Source organism: Rhinopithecus roxellana, chromosome 14 (assembly GCF_007565055.1).
Source record: "Rhinopithecus roxellana isolate Shanxi Qingling chromosome 14, ASM756505v1, whole genome shotgun sequence".
Taxonomy (NCBI): domain Eukaryota; kingdom Metazoa; phylum Chordata; class Mammalia; order Primates; family Cercopithecidae; genus Rhinopithecus; species Rhinopithecus roxellana.
Window position 1 is genome coordinate 70,548,391 of NC_044562.1, and position 27,894 is coordinate 70,576,284.

The 27,894-nt window shown below is 34.4% G+C and overlaps 1 protein-coding gene across 1 annotated transcript in view; it reads right to left on the reverse strand.

The window, feature by feature from the left end:
• The window catches only part of AGPS (alkylglycerone phosphate synthase), a 159,557-nt gene that overhangs the window by 19,191 nt on the left and 112,472 nt on the right, over positions 1 to 27,894 (reverse strand). The window contains exons 13-19 of the mRNA XM_010382432.2: positions 27,640 to 27,716; positions 25,677 to 25,789; positions 19,966 to 20,035; positions 17,102 to 17,163; positions 11,308 to 11,397; positions 3,232 to 3,331; positions 776 to 833 (exon numbers count right to left, since the gene is read on the reverse strand). Coding sequence (XP_010380734.2) covers positions 776 to 833; positions 3,232 to 3,331; positions 11,308 to 11,397; positions 17,102 to 17,163; positions 19,966 to 20,035; positions 25,677 to 25,789; positions 27,640 to 27,716 — 570 coding nt within the window. The remainder of the gene's footprint in view (positions 1 to 775; positions 834 to 3,231; positions 3,332 to 11,307; positions 11,398 to 17,101; positions 17,164 to 19,965; positions 20,036 to 25,676; positions 25,790 to 27,639; positions 27,717 to 27,894) is intronic.

Consider the following 27,894-nt stretch of genomic DNA (forward strand, 5'->3'; position numbering starts at 1 on the left):
TGTGTTTCCTAAAAGCTATTTAAAACTCTACAAATTTCTATTTTCCTAGGCATCAAATTATATTGAGGGATATATTAAGAACAAATTTCTATTCTACAGAACAAGTGGATAACTTCAAAAATTACCATTTTAATAACAGAATGGCCACTGTTTAAGTTTTAAAGGGTTGCCTCATTATTTTCATAAGCATGCTAGTAACAAAGATAGACATATTGGTAATAATTTTTGTTGGTGACGTGATACATTCTGACAACACTTGATACTTACCAAAATGACCACCAAGTAATAACAAGACAGCATTAAAACCTTGAAAAAAGATTTTTCTCATATCCTGTCTTGATTAATTTGCTGAGCTTTGGGCAGGCAGAACAAACAGCTCTTCAATATATTGTATAATTGATGATCAGCTACATTCCAATAGTGGCTGAAAAACATTTATGTAGGTTTTCTTCCCCATCATCCTTTAAAAACATTTGCTCTAATGGTCAAGTACCTCCCAGGCAAGCTGCACTATTCTCTGATTACATGAGGTCCCTGAGACCTCAGAAGGTTGGCTGGGCTCCATTTCTATGCAGGCTTGTCAAAGTAAGCTTCTCATGGCTACTATCGCAACCTAACTACCTACCTCAGTAACAGCTATTTCAAAGACATAGAAACTTTAAAGAAATCTCAAGTACTCTCATATTATTCATATCATGTCTCTCCCTAGCATTTTACTGAACTAAATATTTTTTAAAGTAAGAATATTAGAAATTCTACTCCCAAAAAAGAATACCTCCATGGTGATGTGACAGGCTCCCTCCATTAGCAAGGATTTCTTCTCTAGCAGCTGCCTGTATTTGGAAACAACACAACAAATTGTTGCTACTTAGATTTCATTTTGCAGTGAAAGAAAAAGACCCCACTCCCAAAGGAGGCACGTTTCCTGGGTTAAATAATAAACTAGAAGCCTAACTTTCCTCTCTTTTGGTCAAATGTGTTTAAAAAGCAATTAAATAAGTAGCCTAGCTTTGTAAGTTTTTTTCTAGTGAATAGTCACAATGTCTATAAAGATCACTTTGAGATTCTAGGAAAAAAAGACAAAATGACCATTCAGCACACTAAGTTGTTAATACTACTAATAAATGCAAAGTTGTAAATGTACAAGTCAGTTTCTACTTAGTAATGAACATCTCATTATACCAACAAAGTGACTAACATTTACTGACTGCTTCCTATAAGTGTACCAGAAAAGTTCCAAGTAATTTGCCTGCAGTATCTCATTTATTTTCAGTATAGCTTTATGAAATAACTACAATTACTCCAATTTCACAGCTAAAATAAGGCTTAGATAGGTTAAATTATTTGCCTAATATCATATAGTGGGCATCAGAATTATAATAAAGCTATTAGAGTCTTTATTAAACCTATTAGAAATCAACCACAAATGCCTTTATGGAGAACACTTCTTAGGTCAGTGACTTGGGATAAATTACTTGTCAGTCTTATGGATACCTAAGAGTGAAAAGAAAAACCTCGTTTTATCCTAATATGTAACATCCTAACCAAGCTCTTTATAGAGCACACAGGTGAGAAAAGATAAACACTTGTAACAAAATACAGAATGACTAAAGAGCAGTGTAAAAAAGGATGACAGAAACCAGAATTGCCTTCAGTTCCTAATGATTCGTTAATATATAAATGGCTACGAGGTAAAATACCTGTAGTACCTTGGGCCTCTCAGAATTACTCAGGTGTGTATGTATAAACCATCAGGAATTAGGCCAGGGTAGGAGAGGGCCAAGGTGGGACAGATGGACCACATCCTACTGCAAAGTAATCTATAAGAACCCTCAGCTGGGTATGGTGGCTCATGCCTGTAATCCCAGCACTTTGGGAGGCCAAGGTGGGTGGATCACTTGAGGTCAGGAGTTCGAGACCAGCCTGGCCAACATGGTGAAACCCCGTCTCTACTAAAAATACAAAAAATTAGCCCAGCATGGTGGTGCATGCACGCCTGCAAGTAATCCCAGCTACTCGGGAGGCTGAGACAGGAGAATCGCTTGAACCCGGGAGGCAGAGGTTGCAGTAAGCTGAGATCATGCCACTGCACTCCAGCCTGGGCAACAGAGTGAGACTTCATCTCCAAAAAACCCTTATTACTGAGGGTTTTCCGAATGAATCGTACATATGCCATCTCCTGCTCTAAGAATTTATATCTTCTAACAAATTACTTTAAATAAAGCAATAGCTACTTGAGATCAGTAGCACTTAGAGACCAGCAGTTTGGACTGAGAAAGCAGGAACAATTTCACTCTGTGGTATTGTACAGAGGTGACATTTGGGTAGCCAGAGGGCAACACTGAAGCAGTGAAAGGCTAAAGTGACGAAAAAGTACTCAGACTTTTGGGAATGATGAATATTATTCTGATTGGGGTGATGGTTTCACAGGTGTATACATGTCAAAATAGTACACATTAAATATATACAGCTCACTGTATTTGAATTGTACTTCAAAAAAGCTGCTAAAAAAAAAAAAAAAAACAAAAAACAAAAAAAGGAGGCATAGGAGGAAGCCAACCAAACCTTTTCTATAGTTTCAGTCTAAAAGTGTGCTACTGAAATTTGCTTTAGCAGGTGTGCAACGCAGTTAAAACAGTAGGACACCTGAGTTTTTAAGAAACCTCAGCTTCCTACAGGATCCTCCACACTCTAGTCTGTTTAACTCTAGGCATACTCATAATGAGAAATATTGGCTGTAAAGAGAAAGCTTTATAAAAATAAACAGTTTGACACTCTTTAAGAAAGTAATAGAAACTGCTAGCTAATGAACCCAAAGCACCCACTTACAGCTGTAGCATATACAAAAATTACAAATCTAGAATGACATTACAACAACACAGACCAAAGCATTGCTGACTTCAACAACAACCACCATATGGAAATGAGTGCACTGTGAAAGTGATCTAGATTCCTATATAGTCATATGAATTCCTAATTGTTATTTAATTTAATCAGCTATCATGTATTGTAACAACCAAAGAATCACAGACTAGGTGTACAGTACATTAATTTTAGACTCACGATTCAGTACACAAGCCAGGGAAACAAATATGCTTTTCATTTCTAAGGGCTAACAGCTAAGCAAACCATGTGTGATTAGAGACTCAAATTAAAACTCATAAATTGACAGTAAAATTTATTGAAATTAATCAATAGCCGTAAAAGCTATATGCAGGTATGCAAAATTACCTCAGTTTGTTCAAACACGGTCAGTGGGTCACTAATTCCCCTGTAGTTAAAGGCAAAATAGAAGTAGATACATGCACCTGCATCGTAAGTCTGCGTCACCCTAAAAAACAAACAAAATCCCCAAAGGGGCTTTAAGTTAAGTCAAATCAGATTTAACATCTAGAAACTTAAAGGCAAGACGACCCAAATGATTACTTTAAGACATAATCTCAGTTTCTTCCCAGCCTCCTACTCCATGGAAGGAATACACATTGGCTTGCTTTAGAGTTGTCTGCCAAAACAGGTGAACTGAGGATGCAGTGCAAAACAAGAATTTTACCCTCATTGAAGTACCAATTTAGTCAATATTACAGGTACACATTCAATCTTTCTCATGTCTGTCCCATGTTACTAAAGCTTCTATTGGGAAATAACCCAAAAACTTTTACACATTGTATCAGCATTTTATGATGAAGTGCCATTTTCACTGATTTTATTTTGTTATCTAGAAGTAATGAGAACTATCAGCAACATGTGTGAAAACAATATATATAGTCAGGTAAGTATGAGTATTCATTGTTTTAAATTGCATAATCAAAATAACATTTAACAAAATTGCTTAAAAATATACATATCCTGACAATAAAAGTAATACTAACTTTTTCTCTTTCTGCTATTTAACAAATTTTATGCACAATTAAGTTCTTTATGTGACTGGTATAAGACAAAATTTGAGGCACTTCCATACTACAAATAGCACAACTCCATTACTTTTCAGAGTGCATTTTCCTGCCAAAGGACCACACAATGAGGTCCATATGTGCAAGTGAAAACTATATTTTGTACTGCCACAGTAAACAGATATGATGCAAAACATCTGCCCCTTGAAAAAGGCAAAATTAGACTCGAAACAAACTTGGTTCCTTTCACTGGCTCCATCACTGCTGAGGATAGAACATGAAATGCATAGAATACATATGGACATGCAAACACTGACTAAAATCAATTCTCATTATTTTAAAAATCTATATTGATAAAGTATGGGCAAATTATAATCTCTTCAAAGTACATTAAGTCCTCTTATCAGAAGCGTGTGAATCAAAGCAACTGCATCTTAAATAGAAGCTGGGTAAAATGAGGCTGAAACCTACCTACTGGGCTGCATTCCGAGACGGTTAAGCCATTCTAAGTCACAGGATGAGATAGGAAGTCAGCACAAGATACAGGTCATAAAGACCTTGCTGATAAAACAGGTTGCAGTAAAGAAGCCAGCTAAATCCCACCAAAACCAAGATAGCCAGGAAAGTGACCTCTGGTCATCCTCACTGCTATACCTACACTCCCACCAGTTTACAAATGCCATGGCAACATCAGGAAGTTACCCTGTATGGTCTAAAAGGGGGAGGCATCACCCCTTGTTTAGTATATCATCAAGAAACAACCATAAAAATGGGCAATCAGCAGCCCTTGGTGCTGCTCTATGGAGTAGCCATTCTTTTACTCCTTTACTTTCTTAATAAACTTGTTTTCACTTTGCACTGTGGACTTGCCCTGAATCCTTTCTTGTGTGAGATCCAAGAACCTTCTCTTGAGGTGTGGATCATCCCGGGACCCCTTTCCTGTCACACACTGGCAACAATACTATGAACTCATCATTTGTTTGGATTCTTCTGGCTCAACAGACTTAAAGATTCCGGGTAGAAAAAAAGCACATCACTGCAGTTGAGACCAAAACAAGGACACTGTTCAGTTCTGGCTATAACTTTAAAAATAAATGACAACAGTATAAATATCATTAATATTTTTTTCTACACAGATAATTTAAATGCACTAGAAGAAACTCTTCTAAGCTCTATATAGCCAAAATATAACATAGTCCAATTCATACAGAATGACAAACAAGACTGAAGAACGCTGAGAGAACATAAAGACGGACACCATCAATTAGCTTATGCAGCTTAAAAATCAGTCTATACATGGCCGGGCGCGGTGGCTCAAGCCTGTAATCCCAGCACTTTGGGAGGCCGAGACGGGCGGATCACGAGGTCAGGAGATCGAGACCATCCTGGCTAACATGGTGAAACCCCGTCTCTACTAAAAACTACAAAAAACTAGTCGGGCGAGGTGGCGGCGCCTGTAGTCCCAGCTACCCGACAGGCTGAGGCAGGAGAATGGCGTGAACCCGGGAGGCGGGGCTTGCAGTGAGCTGAGATCCGGCCACAGCACTCCAGCTTGGGTGACAGAGTGAGACTCTGTCTCAAAAAAAAAAAAAAAAAAAAAAAATCAGTCTATACAAAGAATAAGAAAATTGGGATAGGTTAGATTGCGAAAAGTGTTCTATAAAGGCATACCTAAATGGAGACTGACAAAAAAACATAAGATATTGTTCTAGATAAAACAAAAGGCAATAATTACTAAGGTATAGGAGACATCAACCAGGAGATAACAAATGAGAGTAAAAAAAGCTAGACATCCATGAGTAGAAGAACCAGATGGACAAAAAGATTAAGGGAACAAAGCAGGGAAAAATGAGCTGAAAATAACCACAACTCTGACGTCATCGGGAATAAGAAAAACCAAAGAACTTGAGGAAGAAACCAAGATCAAAGGAGCAATGGCTGCCATTGCTGTGAAAGCTTGAGGAGACGTACCTTCACTCAGCACCAACTCTACAGAACACAGATCCTCTGTGGCACACAGACCTGTTTTTCTCTCTCCCTAGGCCTCATATCTTCTCACATGCTACTCACCTTGCCTCAATCACTGATTATTCCTAAGTATGTGTGCCCATTTTCTTCCTCTTCAAAAACCTACTTTCCCATGTCAAAAGGACACAGAAGCCAACTTAAAAAAACTCCCAATAGCCACACTGGGAAAATCTGAGCAACAAAGTGAACAATGATAATAATGGCTGCATTCCAGAGAATAAAATGTCTATGAGTCCCTACTGATAGACTGATACATAGACAGATAGATAGTGGCAAGGGGTGGGGGGTGGGCAGAAAAGGAGAGGAGAGGAAAGCTCTTCTTTACAGTGAATTCCAATTGATAAATGTAAAATGAATGATTAAAATAGAAAATCACCATTTGCAAGTATCACAGTAATAACTTGCAATCAAGAATCAACAGTGGGATATTGATGTGATTAGGAGATGGTATAAGAAACATAGTCTCAAAGTTTCTTCCCATAAGGTTTATTTTTTTAAAATTTTTAAATTTTTTTGACACATAATTTCACTTTTGTTGCCCAGGCTGGAGTGTAGTGGCACAATCTCAGCTCACTGCAACTTCCACCTCCTGGGTTCAACCGATTCTCCTGCCTCAGACTAATGAATTGCTGGGATTACAGGCACCCGCCACCATGCCCAGCTAATTCTTTTGTATTTTTAGTAGAGACAGGGTTTCATCATGTTAGCCAGGCTGGTCTCGAACTCCTGACCTCACGTGATCCACCCACCTCAGCCTCCCAAAGTGCTGGTATTACAGGCGTGAGCCACTGTGCCCAGCCATAAGATATTTTTTAAATACAATGGGAAAAAACAGTAATTGTAGAGTGGAGAAACCCGGCAGGTACCACCCTAACCAAGTAGTCTAAGTTAATGTCACCAATAATGAGACTTAACAATATCATGTTTCTTCTGATATGATCTACCATGAAGAGCACTTCACTATTACTTCTGTAGTAATCTTGCCGAAATGTGTAACTTAAATTTGATCACAAGAAAACACCAGACAAACCCAAACTGAGAGATATTTTACAAGATAACTGGCTAGTATTATTCAAATGTATGAAGGTTATGAAAGATAAAGATATCTATCAGTGGGACAAATGATAAAGAAAGGTTTGTGAGTTAGGTAATCATATTGAAACAACACTAATTTTTTGGTTTTGATAATCATAGTATAATTACATGAGATATTAGCACTTGAGGAAGATGAGTAAAAGGTACACGGGAACTATTTGTACAATACTATTTTTTTTTAAGTCTAGTTACACCTCCCCCAAAATTAGAAATTCAGAAATGTAAATGTTTTTCCAATTGGCCCATCTCCATCAAGAGGGATTAAAAAAAAAAAAAAGTATACTGCACTTAAAGTCAGTCTCTAAACAGACCAGATGAAACGTGGTGATCAGTTAAGTTTTCCCAAACTCCCTCAAAGTTAAAAGAAATAAGTATTTTTTTAATAAGTTAAAAAGTTAAATAAGTTAAATAAGTTAACTTATAAAAAAATACTTATGAGTAATTTTTTGTATGAGATATAATTAAAAACTAAGAAATGGGAGAAATGTCCAAATACCAAATATGATCAGACTGAGTGAAATATAGCCTCTTCACTATGTTTACATTAATAATTAGTAAGCATTTGGAAAACAAATAGGATGACTGTACCAAATGCAGTGACACAGCCTTAAAATACTGTCTGTGACTCAATATTTATACATGTTGAATGTGTATATACAAAAGATATCAAGAATGTTAGATTATTAGCTCACTGCAAGCTCCGCCTCCCGGGTTTACACCATTCTCCTGCCTCAGCTCACTGCAAGCTCTGCCTCCAGGGTTCACGCCATTCTCCTGCCTCAGCCTTCCGGGTAGCTGGGACTACAGGCGCCCGCCACCTCGCCCGGCTAGTTTTTTGTATTTTTTAGTAGAGACAGGGTTTCACCATGTTAGCCAGGATGGTCTCAATCTCCTGACCTCGTGATCCGCCCGTCTCGGCCTCCCAAAGTGCTGGGATTACAGGCTTGAGCCACCGCGCCCGGCCATATCTGAGCTTTCAAAATGCAATTAGGAAAGCATTTAAAAGGGAGGTAAGGTAATTATAGTCAAATCTCCATATGCAATTTACAGAGGTTCCCACAAAGAATTTAATTTAACAGAAGGAGCAAATGTAGAGGAAATACTCTTTTTACTACACAATACAAATAGAATCTAATCTACAATTTTAATCGCCTTTTAGGCCAAATGTTAGGTGCCTCAGAACAGAAGAAATGAACTGTTTAACAATGCTACTGTCAATTTGCCAGCTGTGTTTCTCTTCTAGTGTTAATTCATTCTCATAAAAAAAAGATCCCTTGAATATTTACATTTTAACTACCAGATATATAAAGTTTAAGAAACAATGGAGAACCGTTTTAACTACAAGGGCACTATCATTAGGAATAACCTAATTCAAATAAAGTGTGAAGGATAAATGAATGAAACGAATTTGTAGAAATTAGTAAAATATATCACTCATAAGGGAATCACTAACATTCATAAATAGATGTAACTGAACATTAATAGAGCATTATCATCTTTCAACATATCCAGGATCTATATATTACACAGTTCAGTTTTCAGTAGATGAACAGATTACTGAAGTCATAACAAAGCTTAATGGGCCTGATTGATTAGTATCTCAAACAAGTCCAAATAATGAAAAATACCTTTTAGAACACCTTAATTTGGGTCCATTTCAGAAAGTGACTTAGATCTAACCTTTTACAACAAACCAACTCTATCATTTAAGACACTTAAACACTAACCTCTTCCAAAATCATCTGGACAAGTAATAGTGTGGCTGTCAAAGTCACTACAGTATTCTTTAATTAAAAAAAATTTGGGGGCTCTATACTTTTTGGAGTACTTTATTTGTATTAGACTCAATGACTAGCAATTACTTCCCATATAACTTCTTCAGAAAAGTTTGGACTGGAATTTCTATTCCAATGTACAAAGTACATTTTAATGGACAAAAATGAAATAAATGAACTCAATAAATGTACCCTACACCTAAGTTATTTTTCTTAGGATCCTTGATTTTAAATAGATCCGTAATTATTTTTAAATAACTTTGGAACAGCTTTGTAAAATGTTATTTCAACTTTGATTTTAGATATAGGGGGTCTATGTGCATGTTTGTTACCTAGGAATATCGTGTGATGCTGAGGTTTGGAGTATGGATCCTATCACCCAGGTAGCAAGCCTAGCACCTGATAAAAAACTGGTTTAAAAAATACATCTCACATTTTCAACATAAAATAATCTCCTTAGCCACTACTACGCAGGTCAAATCAAACTAAACTGAAATCAAATTCCAATTAAATGTTAGTTTAATCAAGTATGAGCCATAAGAACTACAAAAGTCTTATTTACCAAAGCCATTCAAGTAACTAGGCTTTGCATATTCTAACTGGTTTTATAAGATGGTCACAGAAACCGAACATATAAGCTTTTATAGGAAAACCATTCTTAAAACACAGCTACTTAATAAAAATGACATATGGCCAATTCAGTCTAAATAAACTAATTCTACTGATCAACAATACAGAATGAATATTCTTAGGCCTTAGGAATACATTCTGAAGAACCTAGATTTAAGCGTAATTACAGAATGTGCCCTAAGGCAGAATATCTTACTTCCTAATCATTTTCCATAGGTAGCGGTTTATCACGATAGTTTCATAATGTTACAGCAGGGGTGGGGTTCTTAAGAGATATTGAACAGGAACTGGGGAGAGAAGGAAGAAGGGGGAAGGGTAAAATCTACTAACTTACCATTTGACAAAACAAAGGAATAAAAATTTCTCAACTACACATGAATAGATTAGATTACCTAAAATGTTTCAAAATCTAATGGTAACAAATAGTTTTTGGATTATTATGTCTGATTTGTTTTCAGGATTACAATAAAAGAGAGCTGACTGTCTGCTAAAAGGCTGGACTATCAAGAGAAAAATGAAGCATCAGTTTGAGTTGATAATATAAACACAAAAATTTTTTTCTTAGATTTTAAGGACTTTAAGATAAAAGGTGCATTGTTAAAGATACACCAAAATTTAAAATAAACTAAAAGTAACATGACATTCTTACACCCACTATGTCAACATTAGCTTAATCCCATTGTAAGCTTTTTACTACAGAGAACAAGACCTCTCTTTGCCCTTCCTTCAGATATCTCGAATGCCTAGCAAATAATCGCTAAAATCTACGTTTTCAGCTTTTATAATCTCTGATCCTATCCTCAGTGTACCTGTTTAAAACATGTTAATACACAGACGACTTGGTACTTTCTGCAAGGCTTGTTAAACCTGGACAGTCTCTGCCACACAGAAGCAGAAACGACTACTTTAAGGAGATCCGTTTGATTGAAATGAACATTTAAGGTGTAAGGAAGATGCTTTCCTCAGATCTCATGTTAGAATTTTACTTTCTTACTTTGCAGAAGCACAATTTAGCAAATTCTAAAGGGTATCTCTTCCCAATGGGAACAATAAGGAAAACTAAGAAACACAACACTAGTACTAGGAAAGTACAAGCTAAGACAATGGAAAAGACAAAGACAAGACAAAAACAAACACACACACACAAAATTAGCAGTTTAAAGAATACAGAAATATTTCTAGTCTTGGAAAACAAATATATGCAAATTATCATGCTATAAGGAGCAAGTAAGCTTAATAATTGAATGCCTTAATGAGGACTTATCATTGGAAAGGAAAGGCAAATATACAAATTTTCCTTACTAACACTAGCATGGATTATCTACCTCAAGCTTAATGTAATTATGTCACAACAATACTACAGCATTTATATAGCCCTTCAGAACCTAACAGTTTCTTCATATGCTTTCTCATTTCATTTTCACAACAGTCCCATCAAGAAATGGCATTACCACTATTTTACTGATAATATTAGAGCTTGAAGAGATTAAATTACCAGTAAACAACAAAACACTGCCTTCACTCTTCAGCGTCATGTTGAGTATGTATATAATTTATAATTTCTTGACTATATGATTTATAGTTTCAGTGAGTAGAGTAGTCCTCTTCTTTTTCCAGGAGTCCAGACTCCTGGCTCTTCACTGCCATGCCATCCAGATGGCAGGGAATGCTTACTCACAGAAGGGTATCCTACTCCTAAAAGGCTCAGGACTGCTGTAAAATTCCAGTGGCACAATCCTAACAAGGTGGTAAGTGAACATTAGGAAAGCTGGCCAAATGTAACAGACTGAAGCTTTTTCTCAGCTGGAAAATTATATTTCCCCCACTGATTTAAAAAAAAAAAATTTTTTTTCATAATAAGAAATATAAGAACAATTTTTAAAACTTACCTGCATGTAGAAAAAGGAGCAAACTGTACACCCTTCTCTTTGCATTCCCTTGTTATTCTTTCTTTTACATTTCTACAGAGATCTACCACCCTAAAAAAAGATAAAGGAATACAATATTAAGTTTTCAAGTGAGAACTACACAAATGCTAATAAATGTTGGTTAATCTGGCATCATTCAAGTCTGACATTTTCTTAGCTAAAGCTTTCATAGTTGTTCTTTCAAGAATGGAAAAGAGCCCTGATCACTCAACTTGAGCCCTCCATTCCTAACTTTAAAAAGAGGAAAGTTTTTTCTTTTTTTGACTTAAGGAAAACAGAAAGTCACAAGAACATACTCAAGTCTCCTGAATGGAGTTTCCTACACTTAGGAAAGCCTGACATCAAAATCAATTTAATTATAAGATTTTAAGAGCTTTTAAAAAAGCTATAGGCCGGGCACGGTGGCTCAAGCCTGTAATCCCAGCACTTTGGGAGGCCGAGGCGGGTGGATCACGAGGTCAGGAGATCGAGACCATCCTGGCTAACATGGTGAAACCTCGTCTCTACTAAAAAATACAAAAAACTAGCCAGGCGCGTTGGCGGGCGCCTGTAGTCCCAGCTACTTGGGAGGCTGAGGCAGGAGAATGGCGTGAACCCGGGAGGCGGAGCTTGCAGTGAGCTGAGATCCAGCCACTGCACTCCAGCCTGGGTGACAGAGCGAGACTCCGTCTCAAAAACAAACAAAAAACAAAACAAAACAAAACAAACAAACAAAAAAGCTATAAAGAAGATGTTAATGAAAATTCAATTCTAGGTTATATGAATACCAATCTTTACCCACATCTAAGAAGTTTTCCTTAATTTAGAAATAACTCAGGCTGGGTGCAGTGGCTCAGAACTGCTATCCCAGCACTTTGGGACGCTGAGGCCGGAGGACTGCTTGAGCCCAGGAGTTTGAGACTGGCCTGGGCAACAGTGAGACCCTATCTCTACAAAATATTTAAAAATTACTTAGGTATGGTGGCACGCACCGTAGTCCCAGCTAGTCAGGAGGCTGAGGTGGGAGAATCACTGGAGCCCAGGAGGGCAGGACTACAGTGAGCCATGGTTGTGCCACTGCACTCCAGTCTGGGTAACAGAATAAGACTGTCTCAAATAAAATAATAATAATAATAATTCAATTAATAATCATGATGTTACTAGCCTAGGCAATATAGGGAGACTTGTCTCTACTAAAAATAATTAGTTGGGCAAGGTGGCACATGCCTGTAGTACCAGCTACTTGGGAGGCTGAGGCAGGAGGACTGCTTGAGCCTGGGAGGTTGAGGTTGCAGTGAGCCAACATCGCACTACTGCACTTCAGCCTGGGCAACAGAGCAAGGCAGTCTTTAAAAGGAAATTATCATCATGATGTTATATCAAATGTTCGATAGTTTATTCTCAAGCTGAAATCCAATTTGACAAAAGATCTATTGAAGACAAACTGTGAGAGATCTATTGAATACAAACTGTGAAAGATCTATTGAATACAAACTGTGTAAAGTATTAATGTGCTATGCTGGACTATTTGTTACTAAAAGTCCCATTTTATTCCCCAATAAATATCCTGGCCACATAATGACACTGATTCTGTGTCTTAAACCTTGATTTGTTTAGCATGATGAGACCTGAAATACCAGAAAAACTCAAAAGGTTGGCTTATCTCTAGTCTCACGACGCAGACTTGACTGTAAGAGGACCAATTTGATAAAAACAGTAGCATTTAAACAGATCATACTTTGTAAAATAAAGTTATCCATATTGCCAAGAAGAACAAACAGTATACAATTAAAATATAAACACAAAAAGGGCTTTAGTGTCTTACTAGCATGTCATTTTTTTATTTTTATGAATATAGTATCTGCAAATTTTATAAATTCTAATTTTATAAAACAATGTTCTTAAGTTAAATTCTTTATGAGAGTTGCAGGTATACATGATTTATCAATGTTATCTATGCATCACTTATGCATAGAGGTATAGAATGGCAAGGATGCATGTTTGAAAAAATATCTCATAAAACATTTAGATGACCGATATTTAATATGTCTTTACTTTGAATATATACCTTATAAAACAAATCTTTAAATATAAATAAAATCTATTAAGATTTAACATTTATAAGAGTTAATGAATATTACAAAATTTATAAAAGTAGTAAGTTCTTTTTTTGGAATAAGTTCTTTATGTTGGCTCTAGAAAATGAAATTTAAGTGCTACAGCTAAGTAGTCTAAAAAAAACTAAGAATACAATCATCTGCTGTAACAGTCCTTTGCAAGTTATGCCACTGTGTGTGAACTGCATTTCAGTTTAAAAGCACTTAAATGTATCCAATCATCTCAAATACAACAGTAAACAGGAAAATATTAAGAGTTCCTTATATCTAAACCCTCACTGATAGATGAATAAAGAAAAGAAGATGGAGAAAGGACTGGACTGAACAGTTATAACCCCCAATGGGACACTTCCAGTAAATAATTTTTAGGGAAAGGTTTCTGAAAGTATTCTCTCACAGAACTTGATCAAAGGCAAACACAGTCCACTTGGATCAATCCTTTTATAGGACAGAAACATAACTGCATACTTTCAAATTCTTACTTATCAGCAAATTTAACACTTGACCATTTCATCCCTGAAAAAAACTTCCCTGGGGCTTTTTTATATCATTGGAATAATATCTACATCCTCTAGATGTAGATATTATTATTATAATATCTATTATTATTATATCTACATCCTCTAGATATTATTATTCAATACACTTTGCCACCTTTTGTGGTTCAAGACCAGCCTAGGCAACAAATGAGACCTCATCTCTAGAAACAAAACAAGTTAGCCAGGCACGGTGATGTGTACCTGGGATCCTAGCTACCTAGGAGGCCAAGATGGGAGAATCGCTTGAGCCCAGGTAGTCAAGGCTGCAGTGAGCCGTGATAGCATCACTACACTCTGGCCTGGGTGACAGAGGGAGACCCCATCTCAAAAAAAAAAAAAAAATTTTTTTTCAAAATCTCCAACCCTTAAGATACCTATTTTCATAGACTGTAATCTCAAATTATTCCCAAGCTCATTCATAAGAATCTATGAAGAATATTCATTGAGAACCTAACAGGTGCGGCCATTGTGGTAGGGATGGGCTGGAACACAACAGGATGGGACACTTAGGAATACACAAAAACTAGTATGACCAGTAATCCCTTTAGTGGCCTATATATGAAAAAGCCAATAATCTAATAATGTGTGAAAGTTAAAGACCGTGATCCCACAGGCTACTGCAAACATGGCCTCTAGCTAAAGGTTTGAAAGAAAAAGAAAATTGCTAAATGGTTGTCAACAAGTAAATTTTACATAAAAATGTAGTTGCCTTCTATTAATATTATTAAAACTTCAGCTGAAGAAATTGTTTTAAAGGTAAACAAACGTGTAACTGCATAAAACAGAAATTATCAGTGTGTCAATTAAATAAATATGCAAGTATATATAAAGAATAGATAAAGAGAAATAAAAAAAATTGCACACTATTAGCTTCCACAGTTGGAAGAATAAAAAAACAAGATGTCAATCATTAGTACTAACTGATGACAAGGAAATTCATTAACTCTTAAGAGGTAGCATTGCACTCCCCCACTGTCCCAGTGATATGGACTGAATGTTTGCGTCCCTCTCAAAATTCATATATTGAAATCCGAAGCCCCAGTTAGATGGTATTAGAAGGTGAGACCTTTGGGTGGTCATTAGGTTATGAGGGTGGAGCTGCATGAATGGGATTAGTGCTTTATAAAAAGATATGAGAGGGCTTGCTTTCTCTCTCTCTCTGCTTTCCTCCAGGTGAAGATATTAAGAAGATGGCCATCTATAAAACCAGGAAGAAGGCCTTCAACAAAACCCCAACCATGTTAACATCCTGATCTCAGACTCCAAGCCTCCAGAACTGTAAGAAATAATTGTTTCTTGTCTAAGAACATTTAAGTTACCCAGTCTAAGGTGCTCTGTATAGCAATCCAAACTGGCTAAGATACCCAAAGAGAGGAATTAAACACTAAAATGGTCTTAGACGCATTAAAAGTCTTTCCCCCAACTTTTCAAGTTCCTTGTACAGTGTTGTATTTGCAGGGAGGGGTTGTTTCGGGGTTTCTTTTGGTTTTTCCTGCCAGGTAGATAGCACTGACATAGAGAAAGGGCTGGAGAGAGATTCTGTTTGCGTAAACTAGTCCTGTGGAAAAAACCAAGCTCCATTAGAACGTCTGCCTTACTGGTTTCCCCAGGGAAGGAAAAATATGTTTCCACCCTTTTTTCTAAGTGTTTGTCTTTAGTTTTGATTTTGGAAAGATGTTAAGCATTTATTTTTAGTTAAAAATAAAAATGAATTTCATACTAAAAAAAAAATTAATTAATTTTTTAAAAAAGGTCTTTGAGACCACTATGAATAGCTGCCAAACTATTTCTACTACTTAAAGGCTGATGACTTGATACTTTTTTTTATTCAAAGGGATTTATTCCCCTTGCTAAAATTTAGCATCAACATTTGTGAATAACATTTCAACTTGAGAAAGCTGATTAAAAAAAAAATTGTGAATGACAGAGTGATAGTATAATATAAACTGGGTTACTAGCTAACAATGCATGGAATATGAACACCAATGTACTAACTCAGTAGACAATGACTGCACGTAGAAAAGTAAAAAGTTTTCTGGGGGAAAAAAGAGAGATTGGAAGAAACCAAAATATTAAGATATGCAATGTAAGAAGTAGATTCACAGGGATTTGTTATGTCCTATACACTTCATTGTAGATTTAAAGTGCTTTATCACTCTTATAAAGAAAAGTAAAATATCAGTATGCTAGAAACAAATAAAAATATACAGGCTGAATATCCTGCAAAAATCCAAAATGTGAAATGCCCCCAAATCCTAAAGTTTTTGAGTACGAACATGATGATCAAAAGAAATGCTCCAGTGATTTCCAGTGAAATTTCCAGGGATGGAATGCTCAACTGGTAAATATATAATACAAATATCCTGAAATCTCAAACACTTCTGGTCCCAAGCATTCTGAATAAGGGATTGTATAGACAATCTCTTTGAGAATTTTTTTTTTATTACTGAATGAGTTATAATAAAACTCGCAGGTCTATTAATAAGCCATTTCACATTTCCTAATCAGTTTTTATTAATTCACTAACCAATACTATATGTATGTATTGCCAGTAAAAAAACCTTCTAAAATCTATTTCCATTTATCTTATTTGGGTCATTTCCTAAAATACGCTCCAGTATCAACATTTTGCTTAAATTTAAAAATAGAAATTGTACGTAATTTCCTGAACTAAATTTCCTTTATAAATCACTTAAATTCCCATTTTTACACATACAAATATCAAAAACTAAATAACGTTATGAAGGACAGTTAACTGGTTTTGTACTTTGGGAGGAGTTTTTCGAGAATACTTAGGCAATATTAATCACTTAAGAATTTAAGTCAAAGTTAGGTATAACCACATAGTAACACAGAGCATTCAATAACATTCTTCAAAATGTAAACCTCAACAATACCTTCGTTCTTTGGATCACAAATTTTCTTCAACTCCCTCCACCCAGTAAAACACTTGAAAATATGGCATTCTGATGGACACATTAATTTAAATAAAAGTAGCTGCCTTGTCTCAATGTTTCTTCATAAAATGTTTTACACTTACATATTCACACACAAAGAAACATTTTTCAAGCAATTCATATCACATATTTGAATAATATCAGGCATTTTATTGTATTTTACCTGTCCCAAGGAGCAGAGGTCTCAAAAGATTCTCCTAATACATAGTATTCCAAAGCCAAGTCCTATTAAGACACAAAGAGAAAAATCAAGAAACTACAACAGATGCAGAAGAATCAATAACACTGTTAGTCTTTCATATTCATTGTTAGTATCACATGCTTCTAATTTAACATCATCTGCTCTTTACTATCCACCTCATAAGAGTACTGAAAAGTTGTCCCTGGAGTGAGATGCAGCCTCGATAACTAAAGGAACCTTGGCTGTCCTATTCTCCTCTGTATCCTTGGCACCAGGCAGAGTGCCTGATTCAGGGTAAGAACTCAAATTTATTTCTTTAGTGAATGGAGTTTCTATCCATGAACAATCTATGTACATGCAGAGAATATTGACAGAATAGAATTTTAGTGGCATAAATAGTAAATTAACCAATATCGAAAATTAGTCAAGATCAAAGGAGTAGGAAGATCAAGAAGTTGGGGGCAGCGGGGAAGGTATTTAGAAGGAGGAGATTTTTTTTCTTAAAATCAACTTCTCTTTAAAAACAAATTTAGAAAATATAGTAACATAGTGCATCTATCTGAAGTGACAGGATAGATCAAACATCTGGAGGCACTTCTACTAGGAAAATATTCTATATTAAAAACAAATTTAGAAAATATAGTAATATAGTGCATCTATCTGAAGTGACAAAATAGATCAAACATCTGGAGGCACTTCTACTAGGAAAATACTTTATAGTGTAGAGGATGTAATACTCATATTACAAGTAACTTATAATACTTAAATTTCTTTATCCAGAGCAAAATTGTTCTATCATCAAAATTGGAAAGAAAGCTTCATAAGCCACCAGTGAAGTCCAGAGATTTGAAAGAAAGTTTTATAAGGCAGAAAACTCAACGTATGTTAAGTTTTCACTTCAAGTAAAATGAGTCATTTCAACCCACCTGTGCTTGGGGGAAAAAAAATCCCCAAATTACTGATCTGATCTAAAACATGTTTTTCTCTAATGCACTCATTTATTCAGTAAAAGTATATTTGGAGACAATGGTATTAACCATTGTAAAACTTACAAAAACATAAAATATGTAACTCCGGGGTAGGGGGGTAGAATCTCTTAACTTGCTTTTGACTCAGTTTTAACATTAACTAGAACCTTAAAAATTAAGATAGATACTCCAAATTGTGTCTATGCTGTACTTGTTAGTTATATTTCATTTTCTAGAATTCTGAATTCAGTATTATGGGGAAAAGGCCAATATCCTCAGAGAAAATGCCTAACAAACAACATTTTATGTATATTCAAAATGCTTATTTTGGGAAGAAACTATGATACTGACAGCCTATAAAGGTAGATATTATTTACAAGATCTACAATCATCTATTACCTTTCATGATCAGTACATCTGTTTTTTTGTTTTTTTTTTTTTAGATGGAGTTTCGCTCACTGCCCAGGCTGGAGTGCAATGGCGCGATCTTGGCTCACTGCAACCTCCGCCTCCTGGGTTCAAGTGATTCTCCTGCCTCAGCCTCCCAAGAAGCTGGGATTACAGGCATGCATCACCACACCTGGCTAATTTTGTATTTTCATTAGAGATGGGGTTTCTCCATGTTGGTGAGGCTGATCTCGAACTCCTGACCTCAGGTGATCCGCCCTCCTCGGCCTCCAAAGTGCTGGGATTACAGGCGTGAGCCACCATGCCCGGCCCGATCAGTACATCTCTTAATCAAAATTTCTAAAATGCTGAACAGGCAATAAATACACTTTTACTTATCATCATCACTGTGGGGGCAGGGGACAAAAAATGCTTCAAATTCACTGCAATTTAAAATTCAGATTTTAGCTAGGATTAAATTTTTGCTAAAATGAGAACATAATAATTCAGCTTTTTTTAGAGAAGTAAATACATGTTGTATATAAGCTTACAACAATTGTTGTGTATAAGGCTCAAAATTTCCAAGAGAAAAATTAGTAAATTTAGTATTTGGAGGTGATGGATATCCCAATCCTGATTTGATCTTTACATATCATATGAAGCTATCAAAATATCATATGTACCCTGAAAATATGTACATCTATTATGTATAAATTTCCAAAAAACTTTATGATTAAAAAAAGAAAGTTGAGTATTTGTGGAAACCAAATTCTCAATAGGATATCTGAAAAAATGACTTTTTAGAATAAGATCATTCAAATTAAGTAAACAGGAAAAAAAAAAAAAAAAAAAGTAACCCCAGCAACAGCAGAAACCAATTAAGAAATCTGAATTTGTTACAACCAAAGTAGAAAAAAAAACTAAACTGAAAAAATAAAATTTCGAAAGAACAATTTCATATCAGTAAATACAGCAGATTGAGATAAGACAATTTCAGTATATCGTAAGTAGGACATCTAGAATTAGAAACATTTGAGTGCTCAAGCACACATAATTATTTCTTTAATTCTATGATCATCGTCAGTGAACAAATAACTACATCAAGTTAAATATCAAAATTTTAAAATAGTTAAAGATTTACACATCATTAAAACAGATTATTAAGTGAAGAATGTTCCTAAGTAAAACAGCTTGATTTTAACCAAATAATGTTATGAATGGTATGCTCAACTTTTAAACAGAGAAAGGCTCCATTCTTTTAAAGAGCAGAAAGACATTAAATCATCTTTAACTTCTTCAAGAACATATGGAGAAGGTTTAAATGGGCTTCTGAAGATTTGTAGCTAAAACAAGGTTCATATAAAATAATATGCTAAATTACAGTAGCTTAAAATTTTTTAAAATAGAGAAGACAATTGCATTCACTCAAAGTAAGAAAAAGTATTGTTTGCAACATAAATTAAGTGGCAAGGGAAATATGATATAACTTACTCGAATGTATGCAATGACATAGGTCAGCAAATAACCTCTCTGTCCATTATCTTCTCCAGCTGCCAACCCACTGTAATTAAAGAATAAACTGTTAATTTCAAATCAACTATTAAAAATATATAAAACTAACCAAACGGATATGATACCTCAAGACAACTGCTTAACAGATTAACATATATTACACTGCATTTCATTTTTATCTTAATCTCATTTATCATAAATGTATCAAAAAGCTGCCAAGAGAATAAGTTTGAATAACAAAAATCTGAAAACATTTTAATATTTGTTTCATCTTAATTTCAAACTTTCATTCACCAAATAAAATTGACTCATAAACTCAACTACGTCTACCCATATTCACAAAAGAGCACAGAAAGAATTAACTATGAGAAACAAACAAGCTAAAATAATCTTCACACAAGTAATCTTATTTTATTCATCATATTCTTACTCATATATTCATATGTTATTATTGTCTTACTCACATTTGAAGAAATGTGATGACTGACTAGCAACTCCCCAATACTGAGAAACTTCCAGAATACATGAACACATAGTATTTGGAATGTTAGATGTGGTGTTTATTTTATGAAATTTATGATTTAAATGAGAGACAAAACATATTTACATAGAAATATTTTATAAAGTAATGTATAAACAAATATAAGAACAACACAGGTAAGTTCTTATTACTATGAACATATAAACTATTTCTTTCAATTTGAAAATTTCATCCATAGAAATTGTGTTTAATGATCTAGTTAGAATTAATCCCATATAACACATAATGTAGTCCAAGTACTCTTGTTTGTAAAAGTTATTCTTATTTTAAAAGACAATGAATGAATACTGTTTTTCTACTACCATTAGTAAATAGTTTTTAATTATGCTTTTTCCATTATCATACAGAAATTAAAATTTTAACTTTGGTCAACTAAAGGAAAAATTGTTTATCTTATGGCCTCAATTAACACCTTATAATTAAATATTTTCTTCTTCTGAAGTTGTGTTGAATTTGGTAGTAAGTAATTACTACAATGTAGATGTACTCTTGTTCTGTACAAATACTGTAAGATAATTTCACGCTAAGTGGGCTAAATCAAAATTTCCTGACTTGCCATTATAGGTAGATGGTGTTATCCAAAAGAAGTGGCAAAGATTTGATATAAGCAGCTGTAGTCTAGAACTACTTGAGAATGGGGTATAATAAAAAAAAAAAGAAGGGGACTGTTTGTATTAGAATGTTAATGAGCAAAGAAGATAAAACTTCGGTCAAGCAGCTGAAAGTGAGAAGAAGAGAAAGAACACAATTCTGAGCTGGATGTGAGGTTGGAGGTAGAAAGCCAAATAAAGTTTCAAAACAAAAGGAAAACACGTCAGAAAACTGCTGTGGCAAGTGCTTAAAGGAAAATAGCTTAGGCCATAGCTCAAGTAGATATAAAATAGAGTCAGACTCTTGAGTCCAAGACAGAAAAACCACCACAGGTCTAGGAAACAGAAACAGTTCATCCATCCTGAACCTAGTGGTGGAAGGAAAGGAAAAGAGAAAAAGGAGTAGGAAAGGGTGTAAGACACCTGTGTTGGGAATATTTGAGAAAAGAGAATGCCAAGTATGTACTTGATGAGAAGTAACAGGTATAAACATTTAGTAGGCTTGCCTCTGTTATATCAAGATGAGACAAAAAGTCCTACTTTTCAGTCCCAAGTCATCTTTCTTTAGACCCTCTTTTAATATTTCTAATTTCTGGCAGCAGGGAGGAAACAGATCTGTTCACATTAGGACGCAGGGAGACAAACCACAGAGAAACATGCATTTTCTCACTTAAAGCAGGAAGAAAGTGGATGTCCTTTCTAAATTCATAAGCTCAAAGAAGCACAGTCAGTCTGGGCTTTACAAGGAAATCACAGACTTAGGATTGAACTTTTTGAAACTTTTCTCTTTTTAGCTTTCAGAATTGTCAATATTCTAGCCAGAATTACCTTAAAATACAATATATAAGAATAGTAGGGCTTAAAAATTAAATGCTTCTAAATTGTGACTTTTGTAATCACTCCAAAATGACTGCATGTAGATTCAAACTGCTTTATATTAAAAGTAGCAACATCCATCCCCTACTTCCTGCTGTCTCCACAAATTTCAAACATCAATTCAAGGTTTTTAAACAAATTTAAAGCTGTCTCACGAGGAAGGACTGGAAAGACTAATGAAAGAGGAATGAGAGACAATCTTTTTATATAAAAGGGCCATCTGGTGAACCTAATCACTCTCATGTTGAATTACATTAAACAACTTAAGCATGCTTTAAAAATAACAATAACATATTACCTTAAGTTCTATGGGAAATGTCAAAACACCTGTCATGAGTGCTGACAGGTAATGTTTATTCTGCTCCGCTCTTGGAGAAGTTAAAATACATTACTAGCAAACATGGATAAACAATCAAAGTATGATTATTCATTACGTGGCTACTATGTTCTGTTGGGTCATATGTGTTCAAAGGTATTACTGTGTTGGGGTGGAAGTGAAAGGCAAGCAAAGAGAAAAAATGGCTAAGACAACACATAAAAATGCTCTAAATTGTTGGGAGTACTTCATAAAAATCAATGTAAAGCTAATGAGGCAGTAGAGAGTTTCATAAACAAAAAAATAAGGGATAGATGAATAATGCCCCAATTCAAAATAAAATACATGAGCTAAACAAGCACATGAAAACTGTAGCAGAAAAAAACTTGGTGGTGCTTTCCTTTGTCTTGTTACACAGGAGAGATGATTGAGGATTGAGGGTGGGAAGAGTAGCATTTTACCTAAGTAAAATATCCTTGAATCTTCAGTGATTATAACAAAAAATTAGTCCCTACAGAAAACTGGTGGGATACTAGAACTTCTGATAGAAAACCAAAAGAGGATATTTCCAAGTATTAAAGACTTAAAATAGGCCCGGTACAGTGGCTCATGCCTGTAATCCCAGCATTTTGGGAGGACAGGGTGGGAAGATCACTTGAGCCCAGGAGTCTGAGGCCAACCTGGGCAACATGGCAAAACCCCATCTTGTGAGCCATGATCAGGTCCAACCTGAGAGACAGAGCAAGACACTGTCTCAAAAACAAAACAAAACAAAAAATTGAAATAGCTCTAAGGGAGCCAGGATGAAAGCACATTAAGAAATAAATTATAACTAAGAAGGAACAAATAACAGCAAAAAAAAAAAAAAAATGAGACCTCAAACGGAGCCAGTCTTTAACTCTTTACCCTTGCTTTAAATTGAATCTCATTTACTACAACCTATTTTTAATGGACAAATTTGATACAAGTTTTGTTTGAGTAAGCAAAACTGCTGGAAGTACAGCAATAGGGCTTGGGCCTAAGTATCAGTATCTGAAGGCAGCTGGATGCCATATCTTAAAGAAGATTCACCTATATTTTTAATTGGTAAATGGATAGTGACATATAAGAAAACAAAACTGGCATTACTGACATTCATGTCAGTTGATGGCTCAAATTAAAACTGACAAAATGAATGCCTGTAATCCCAATACTTTGGGAGGCCGGGACGGGTGGACCACAAGGTCAGGAGTTCGAGACCAGCCTGACCAATATGGTGAAACCCCATCTCTACTGAAAATACAAAAGTTAGCCAGGCGTGGTGGCATGAGCCTGTAATCCCAGCTACTCAAGAGGCTGAGGCAGGAGAATCACTTGAATCCGGGAGGCAGAGAGGTTGCAGTGAGCTGAGATCACACCACTGCACTCCAGCCAGGGTGACAGAGCAAGACTCTGTCTCAAAAAACACAAAAACAAACAAACAAACAAAAAACCTGACAAAATGTTTTGACAAATACCTAAAGATGAAAAAACACTGTTTTACAGGTGGCACAGTAATTAGGCATAAACAAAGTAGAATAAAAGATATCAGGAAAATATAGCATTCACTTACATTCATTCATTCAACAATTACTAAATCAAGTATTTAGTAATAACTAGACATCAACAGTGATGCACAAGACAGGTCATGCCCTATAAAAATTATGAGGCACAACAAACAAGCATTATGTCATCATCCTACCCCATTCTAACAGGAAATGTGACACATTACTAACTAGTGATGACTTACTAGTCATACTTAATTGAAATTATAAAGATAGATCCTAAAAACTGAAATTCCTCTGTGTGTGGGTTCGTGTACAGATGTGGAGGTGTGTGTGACCGGGGAGAGGACTGAGGTGAAACTAAGCAAATTTAACCCTATATACAGTTATTCAAATGATAAAGCAAAATGCACCCTTCCATTTTCCTACAAGTCCTTCTGAGAAATTATGAAATCCAAGTAAATATTTAAATATACAATGAACAATTTTTTAAAGTTTCAGTCTCTAATATTTAAGGCTAGAGTAGGTTTTAAATCTCCTTGTTTCTTACTAATATCATATGTTTTAAGAAAACAGTCTTTTAATCAAATTACATACATACTCCCTATAAATTAGAAACTAAGTATATACATAGGGATAAATTCCTTCTGGGAAGGAAAACATGTGCATTTCAAAAATTCCAGCTAAAGTAAGATGACCTGAAATTCAAGTCTTCTGGTCATTACTTGGATTTTTGTAACATAATTATTTTTAAGTGATTTAGTTAAAATATCAGCAATTCCCAAAACAGTTATTGAGAAAATATGAAAGATGAATAAACTTTCTCTTTTACTGAAAAAATTAAAATTCCATTTGCCAATTTCAGAATAGGGTAAAAATAAAAATGAGACATTTTCAATACTTAAAAATAGTACAAAAGTAAACTAAAATTTAAGTCTAAGATTAGACTCTTTTCCCCTTTAAGAATACTGCACGTTAACACTAAATTCAGACAACCCTAGAAATAAAGGGCTTACATATGAAAAAAATACATAAAAGTGGGGCATTCTAAAACACATGGCTCCGAATTAAGTGTTCATTTGTTTTCTTAAAAAACAACAAAAAAGAAATGAAAATAAATTTTACAAAGAACTCATATTAAGCATAATGGATATGATATATTTTAATCCCTAAAATAAAATAAGGAAAGATTAGTGTCTAGAAATTGTTAGTTTATGTACTTTAAAAGGAAAGGAAAAAATGTAGTCCTGATAAATGGCATTTTCACTATAGTTCTCATCGATCAGTCTTACAATCCATCAAGAAGACAGAAACCACGCTACCATTATTCAGTTGGTTATAGATGTGAAATGTTTTCTGTTTCTTTATACCAACACAAAACAGTAAGTGACAGGGGGTGGAGTATAGATAATTTATCAAATACCTTCGATTAAACATAATTTTCTTTTAAAAACACACTAGTAGCATGCTTTATACATACAGTATTATCACCACAGAGTAAGAGGACAATGTTCTATTTTACTCTAGTAGAACAAATATCACGAAATTGACATTAATGTAAAAATCTAGGAAAAATACAATGTTTAAATAATAATATATATATAATTAGACAAGAGCAACATATCAATCTAACTTCCTAAAAATTTTGGAAGTAAACCAAAACAATATTTTAAATTTACTATCATACATTACCACAAATTTAATACCAAACTGAAATTAACTGCTTTGAGACATGCAGTCTGCTTGGAGACATTAATACCTAGTACTTTTAATAACTGCTGGATGGTATTAGAATCTTAGCTTTTAACTTTCTTTCTCTTGGCATTATGAACTTGAAGCCATACCCAAATTTTGCAGCAATATCATACACTTGTTTTTCATGTTGAAGAACCTTCTCACGGTCCCCCTCAAACAGCAATGTGGCTACACTTAGCTGATTTGGGTCAAATCCTTTAAACTACAAAAAAAAAATTATTATTATTACAGATAAGTCTTATCCCACAAAATAATAAATCAAAATACACTTTGCTCATTTCCTTCTGATATGGGGTATTCAAATACATGGATTTCTTAAAAACTGAGCTTTGGAACTTTACATGTCAATCACTAAGAACGTTTAATAAACCTATTCAGGTGATTACAATGTAGCAAAACTATTCAGCACAGAAAAGACACTTTATTTCAAAGTATGCCACAGTGTTAATCATAGTGACATATTGCTTATGTAAATACAACAAATAACTTGTTGAAATAATAACTATGATAAAGAATCAAATAAAAAACTGCAGAATGATAGAATAAAGTAGCTGGATATATTGGGTGGGAAGCAAAAACCAACAACATCCCTACAGACTAACAATGACTTCTTATTAAATAAAGTTTTCAAAGGCAATCTTATGCATAAAACTAAAATAGTATCTAGCAATCTTAAAAAGAAATATATTAGGAAACATATCTAAAACATATCCAAAAAAAGATGAGTAAGACATATGCTCCTAAATGCATAAACTAAGTAATATAAATCACTCAATATTTCTCCAAATTAATGTACTAGTTTCTTCCAATTCTAATAAAAAAAACACAATGAACTTCCTAAAATGATGAAAAGTTTCTAAAATTTTTCTAGAATAATAAATAGGTGATGGTGATAACAAGGAAAATTCTGAATAGCAAGAGGGAAAAACAGACCTACAACAATGAAATCTATTTAATTTTTTAAGAAGAAAAAGCTCATTAAAAGAGACTGAGATGCACTAAAATGGTGTCTATTTCTTAGATAAGCATATAAGATATGAGGCATAGCAAATCAATGTATGAGAAGCACAGATTAATTAATGGTGCTGCCACAACTGGTTAACAATTGGAGGAGCAGGAGGGGAAGATTAATTTAGATCTTTTTCACATAATAAAATTGAAATAAATACAAATAGTAAGAAAGACAATTTTTTTTTAAAATTCTCATTTATTATAAGAGAGAGAGTGAAGAAAATGGCCCTGATCATATTTCTGGAGGAAGGAAGGCTTTTCTAAGCTTAGACTATATTAACTAATCACAGGAAAAGAGATAAAAATTTGAACACCAAAAAATAAAAATTTTACACCAAAAAATAAAAATCCCGATTAAAAAAGGAGATGCCTGCCTGGAAAAAAAAATGATTTACAACATTTATGACAAAGGGCATCTAATAATTCCAATCTCAAAAGGACACATCAAAGCACCAAGAAAAAAACATGAAGCTGCTACCCCACCACCACCTGGCAAAAATAAACATATCCAACGAATTCATACAAAAATTAGATCTAGAAAATAAAAGAAAGTGTTAAAGTTCAGTCCCATTGGAGCTTCAAAAAACATGAACTAGAAGAAAGTACTGTTTCTCCCTGGTAAATTTAAAATGTAACAAAAAGAATCCCACATGGAATAACAAGGATGAAAGGAAAAGAAGGTGCTAACACTCTAGGAAAAAAATTCAACAATCATAGGTTAAAAAAAATCCACACTCTTATTTCACTTTATGGATATCTTCCATAAAGGAAAAAAATTCAAACTATAGAAAATGTTATGAAAACAAAACTGATCAAATGCAGTGTTATTTTTAGAAGCTTCAAAACTGGAAAATAATTAAAATTTTCTGAAACTGATTGCCTAATTGATTTACTTAATATTTATTCCAACATAAAAAATTATACTTCTGAAATGTACACAGCAACATGGAAAAACACTCTTATAATAGGTGCGTGTGGGAAGAAAGCAGAAAACAGATATCTTAAGCATTTAAAATTTTAGCATTTTATAAAAATTCTTACCTTTGTAATATAAAACTTTTTTAATCCGTCCAAAAATGATGTAAAAATAGAGGAAACCTGAGGTTTAAGAGCATGACCTAAGAAGAGAAAAAAGTTTATATAAATAGGTTATTCTGTGTTTTTCAGAAGATCAAGAAGCTACTCCAAGTTAGTATCCTAAAAGAAAGTAAAAGTTTTCATGACTTTAATTTTTAAAATCTTCCCATGTTATTTACATATTTATATTAAGATATATAGTTATATTAATGTTTGATA